The sequence below is a fragment of the Lactuca sativa genome, chromosome 5, assembly GCF_002870075.4.
Source record: "Lactuca sativa cultivar Salinas chromosome 5, Lsat_Salinas_v11, whole genome shotgun sequence".
NCBI classification, from domain to species: domain Eukaryota; kingdom Viridiplantae; phylum Streptophyta; class Magnoliopsida; order Asterales; family Asteraceae; genus Lactuca; species Lactuca sativa.
Window position 1 is genome coordinate 304,683,334 of NC_056627.2, and position 6,298 is coordinate 304,689,631.

Below are 6,298 nucleotides of genomic sequence, written 5' to 3' on the forward strand. Positions count from 1 at the left end.
ACAGGAACCATAAAATGAGGGTGATTATACATGCTTGATAATCACTTTTGATGGTGTTAAGTATTTAACAAAGTCTAATTATAAAAGACAAGGGTAAAATAAAGGCATATAAGCATATAATCAATTTCAAAATCGCACATCCAACCACCCCAAAATACCAAAAGTACCAAGAAATGTCAACTTCTTGTCAAGTGGTGCTTCTAAAATTTGACCTAAAAATGTCATCTTGTCTCCTAAATTCAATCAAATCAGGATGACATACAACATTCACTACTTCATTCCTTTTGATCAAACAAAACCAACGATCAAAGTACACCAAAAAACTCAATATTAATAAAAAAAAAAAAAAAAACTACAAATTCTACCAATTTGATGATGCATTTCTAATAAAAATGGATTATCATTCAAGATTATGGAGATACACAACACATGATTATTGTAAATATGAGAGCTTTACCGATTCAAGAATAAGATTTGAGGCTGGAATTGTTGAGCCTTTCAAGAGATAAAATAAGAGCTTGGGTGCCCAAATCACCTTCACCATGAGCCTGAAGAGACACATAAAGCTGTTGAGCAAGTGCTAAACCAGGCAAAGCAATACCCATGTTTTGACACTCTCTTAAACAAATCCCTAAATCTTTAACGAAATGATTCACGTAAAACCCAGCTTCGAAATCCCTTTTCAAGATCCGTTGACCATACAAATCTAGGGATTTTGACCCAGCTGCACCTGTAGAAATTGCATCCAGATAAAGGGGTAGATCAAGTCCAGCTTTGTGTGCATAGATCATACCCTCGATTAATCCAACCATTGTTGAAGCGATCGTGATTTGATTCGCTAATTTTGCGAATTGCCCTTTTCCTGGACCACCCATGTAATTAACTTTCCCCAAAAGGGTGAAAATCGGATTTAGACGTTTCACGGTAGATTCATCGCCTCCGGCGAAAATTGATAGCGCGGCGTTACGAGCACCACGATCGCCGCCGGATACAGGAGCGTCAATGGAGAAACATGATTTCTCGGCGGCGGAATTGGAGATCTCGATGGCGAGGGAGGGTTCAGAAGTGGTCATGTCGACGAGGATTCCGTTAGGAGAGAGACCAGCAAGGGCGCCGGAGGTTGGGTGAAGGAGGACATGGCGGACGTCAGAGGGGTAGCCTACGATGGAGAAAACGACGTCGGATTGGGAAGCGACAGCGTGAGGTGATGAAGCCCAATTAGCACCGATGTCGAGGAGGGGTTGAGCTTTGGACTGAGTACGGGTGAAGATGGTGAGAGTATAGCCGGCTTTAATTAGGTGAGAGCACATAGATTGACCCATGACGCCGGTGCCGATCCATCCGAGACGGGTGTTTGAAGGACTGATGGGTTGGACGGCGGTGGCCATGGTGCGGTGTAGACCGGCGGCGATGGAGTTGCTGATGATAGAGGAGTGGAAGTGGTAGATTGAATGGAGGAGTGACTTCATTCTTCTCATTGTCTTCTTATCCAATAATACCGCAAATTTTGTCATATTACCTCCCTTACCTTAACAATCTCTCATTTTTTTTTCTATCATAATTTTTAGAAAAGTGTAGAATTTTTTGGCAATGTTTCTATATAGCAAGGGGTTTATTCTTGTGATTGTCTATTTTTTCCCCTATAGCAAAGGGTTAGACATTGTTGCTTAGCTGTAGAAGTCTAATATAGAAGACTAAAAGAGAATCTAGTTTCTTTGTATGATTATGAAGGTAGCAATGCTTTCATATATAGAAGATGCAAAGGAAACATATATAACTTAATATTTGCAAAACCAACACGCAATGCCAATGCTCATGTAACCTAAAATCATAAGGCAAGAATGACTAGCATGAAAACCAAGTATCAATTTATTTGGTTTGTGTAAAATTAGTAATTTTAGTCTTGATCAATGATCATCATTTTCATATTGCATAAAGACCTTATTTGTTCAAACCGTAAAGTATTTATGTTTGCATCAAGTATTCAAGTGGTCAAATGTTCAATGCATGAATGTCGAAAAAGATACTAAAGTTTTCAATCTACAACGACTTTTCAATTGCATATAAACCTTTGATTGAGCACATAAAAACTTGTATTAATATTTTAACTATTAAATACAAGGTACATAATCAATGTCTGTCATGTCGTGCATAGAAACCTTTAGGTTAGAAGGAGTGGTCACGATAAGGATCGTGGCTTGCCAAGGCGGACATGACACACACTCCTGGTGTGCAGATTGTGCCAAGCTTGGCATCTCAATGTCATGGTAAATTCTCTCTCTCTCTCTCTCTCTCTCTCTCTCTCTCTCTCTCTCTCTCTCTCTCTCTCTCTCTCTCTCTCTCTCTCTCTCTCTCTCTCTCTCTCTCCTTGCAATGGTATGAAGTAGAGGTCACATCTATCATGGGGTATTGATGTCATTAATATTTAGAAAATCACATATCTTTCATGCGAACAAAGAAAGGCCAAAAGTTATATATATGCACAAAATTGTCTAATTTAGGCTTATGTAGTTATAAACTTGTACAAAACTGATAAATTCAACTATCTATCATTTAAATTGGAAAATGAGATTGATGTTTAACATCGGATATATTTAACTTCAGATGTCAAAACTCTAAACTCCGAATAGTATTTGGATATTACATATTGAGTTTGATAAAACACGATTTAAGTGGGTGTTTCTAATCCACAAGAGAAATAATAAACGTAAAAGGTAAAGTTGTAACATATTGTTGATGATGTTTCGTATAACCGTGATGCAAGAAAATTTTAAGGCTCAAAACTCCAAAGCGTCAAAATAGTTATGGATTTGTGTTCAAAGATAATGAATTCTTGAAAAGTTTCGTTTACCTAAAATCTTCCCTATTTATATCCTTTTACAAACATGTCATCTAAAAGATTGAACAAACAAAAGAAACTAAAAACCTCAACTACATTTGATCTAGCTTGTTGAAACATGGAAGAAACCAACATAAATAAATTCCAACAAGCTAGATCAAATGTAGTTGAGGTTTTTAGTTTCTTTTGTTTGTTCAATCTTTTAGATGACATGTTTGTAAAAGGATATAAATAGGGAAGATTTTAGGTAAACGAAACTTTTCAAGAACATATATGTGGAGATAGTTAAGAATACGAATTTTAAACCTCGTGCAACAATGGCTATTTGCTTGAATTCACAAGGATGCTGCTAAACAATGTGACATGGAATCACGCCATTAGATCTTGGTGTAGGATTTGGATCATAGATATAGAGCATGTGCCATTAGCAAACTCCCAACTTGATTCTTAGCCATTAGAGAACAAAACCGTTGATGATCATATTAGATCGGTATGTAAGAGGAAAGCGTTACTCCTGGTTGGAGTGAACCATCTTGGTGAGGAGAGTGTATGTATGACATGGGGTTGATGCCTGAGAATGATAGGCTCTCCACATGAAGGAGGAGATGTTCTATTTATAGGGTTATGATAAGGGTCAATTAGGTTAGGCCTTGCGTTAGCCATAGTTCAAGCCTAACTATTTAGGAAGTCTTGAGCTGGGCCATGTTTCCCGGCGATGATGTAATGTGGTGATATGACGTGCTATCAAGTAGTGCAGTCATGTTGTATAAGTCATGCCAATGGACCTAACATCATTAGTAAACAAATAAACTTTAAAAGAAAGCTTAAAAAGTTTAAGAAATGTACTAAATATCGGCACATGGAGACTAAACTTATAAAGGAAAGGGTTAAAAAGGATGTTACCAGAAGTTAGGTGACTTGGAGAAACTTATTGGTGTAGGGAATTATACTCAAGATATGATGCTCTACACATGTAACTAGGTAAAGCAACTCAAAGATTTTCAAAAAAATAGATATAAGTGACACAATGCAAAAAAGGAAGGTTGAATGGGGAGGTGAAGGGGGATAAAATACTAACTCTTTTAATGAATCGAAAAAATATAATTAGCTATTCGAGGTATAAAGCATGTTGAGAGTGGTTTAGCGAGTCGAGTGGGGCGAAGTAACGATTTTTTACTACTTTAAACAAAAATCCAGCAATATGTGTGTTTCTAACATCTAAAAGCGAAGCTCTAACTTTGGCTCAAAATGCTTACTTGATTGTTGAGGTCCTAATTTAGGAGGGTATGGTCTTGTGGAAGTGACAAGGCTCAAGGGTTGGGCAAGTATTATTTTCCATGTTATGAGAAGGAATAGATCTATAACGTCCTGTTTTCTGCCATTTCTGGGTTATGGGCCAGAAGTCGATTGTGTAAAGGCTTTGATCCTTAAGGAGGTAAAGTTTAGTCCTTATGGAAGGAGGTAATGATGGTTAAGAGATTTAACCCTTGAACTGTGTATTGGGCTGAAGGGTAGAAACGGAAAGTCATAGGTCAGGTTCTTGCTTGAAAGATGGATTTTTGTTTGAGAAGTTTTTTGTAGCACATGATTCCTGGTATGTACTCCTTGTAATTAATATTTCATAATTTATGCAATTTTGCCTTGGACTCGGCGAGATTAAGGACCAACTCGCCGAGTAGAAGCGGGATGAGACGCGGGGTCTGAGCCTCGGACTGGGCGAGTAGGCCCTGTTTGGGCGAAAACCCTAACCTGGGTGTGTGCACCCTATTTAAGCACTCTAACTCGGCCTCCCTTGTCCCTAACACTTCCAGAAGAGCTGTAGAGCGAAACCCTAGCCCCTTTTTGTCCTTGTGAGTGATTTTGGCCTTGTGAAGGGAGTTTGAAGCTTAAGAGAAGAAGAAGGAGGTGGAAGAGTGCAAGGAGGGGGAGTAGATCCGACATCTACCCTGCAAGGGGCTTCCTTTCAGGTAGAAAAGTACCTACCTTGATCACTTGTTCATTAGATCCCATTTTGTCCCTAATTGGTGGTTTTCAAGCCCTAAAACACCATACTTCATGTGTTTGTGCTCTATGATCCGAAAGGACTTCAGATCTAGACCTTATGGACGTATTAGAAGTATAAAGTCTCTGTGGTTGAAGTGATTGAGGTCCCTATTAAGTGTATGACCTCATAAAGAGCTTGGATTTGCCTTTTGGAGCTTATAGGGCCATGCATGCACGTAAAGTTTGCAACTTTACGTGATAAGCATGCCCTAGGAACATAGATCTATGGTTTAGAAGCGTTGCATGTCTTATATTTGGTCTGTATGGGAAATGGGTCGAAGGGACTCGGCGAATCCCAAAGTGGAACTCGGCGAGTTCTATGAAGATGATCTTAGACTCAGTAAGTTGCATGAACAACTCGGCGAGTCCTATGAAGATTGCCTGGAACTCGACGAGTTGTTCTTCAAACTCGTCGAGTCATATGAACTGTTACTGAATTAGAGGGGTTTAAGTGTTGAAGGTCCAACCCCTCGTATCTGCACGCGAAATTAGCAATTTAACATGTAACAATGGTCCCAGAAACCCAAATCCTCATAAAGGATGCTCTGATGAGGATTTGGAAGCAAATAGGAGATCTGCTTGTGGGAACTCGGCGAGTTGTTCTCGGACTCGGCGAGTCAGATCGTGGGTCGGTCCAATCGTCCCAAGTAGTGAGTTAAGGGTGACTCAGTGAGTGGGAAGAGGGAATTGAGAAGTAGGACCGGGTTAGTAGGAGAGGGACTCGGCGAGTCTATGCCATGACCAAGGAGTTGACCTTGGACCAGGGGTGGGTCGGTCATTGACCTAAGGGTATTTATGAGTGTCTAATCTATGTTCATGATTTATAGTCGGAGGATTACCGGTTCAGCAGTCAGGCGCTTAGCAAGTAGACTTTCAGCAGCTACTTTCAAGGTGAGTTACCTTCCAGTAGCGGTGGGTCTACGGCCACAATGTCAGCCCACAAGTAGGAGTTGTATGATTAAATGGTTGTCTCTGTGATATTCATCTAGGGTTGCTACTATCTGCGATATGTTTATGTGCTAGTATGATATGATGTTATATGCTAGTGACAATAGGGGAGATAGTCCCCAGATTACCGGTCGATAGGGCCGAAGGGGCAGTCATGCCCAGCCATGCTAGATGGATTATGTGATATGTGATATGTGGTAGTAGTAGGGGTGAAATAGTCCCCAGTATCCGGTCGAGAGGACCGAAGGGGAGACCAACACCCAGATATGCTAGTCAGTATCCGGTCGAGGGGACCGAAGGGGAGGCCAACACCCAGATATGCTAGTCAGTATCCGGTCGAGAGGACCAAAGGGGTAGGTCGGGCACCCAGATATGCCTGACAATATATATATATATATATATATATATGTTATGTGGTACAGTGGGGAAACTCACTAAGCTTCGTGCTTACGGTTTTCAGTTGTTGTT

General features: G+C 40.1%; 1 protein-coding gene across 1 annotated transcript; it reads right to left on the minus strand.

Annotated features, from left to right (window-relative positions):
• Positions 1 to 359: 359 nt before the first annotated feature.
• LOC111888041 (probable 3-hydroxyisobutyrate dehydrogenase-like 1, mitochondrial) lies at positions 360 to 1,616 on the minus strand. Its single transcript, XM_023884154.3, has one exon. The coding sequence runs from the start codon at positions 1,512 to 1,514 to the stop codon at positions 462 to 464; it is 1,053 nt and encodes a 350-aa protein (XP_023739922.1). The 5' UTR covers positions 1,515 to 1,616; the 3' UTR covers positions 360 to 461.
• Between the last annotated feature and the right edge of the window lie 4,682 nt (positions 1,617 to 6,298).

Coding starts and splice junctions, on each gene's coding strand:
- LOC111888041 (XM_023884154.3), bottom strand. CDS start 1,514: ATGACAAAATTTGCGGTATTATTGGATAAGAAGACAATGAGAAGAATG.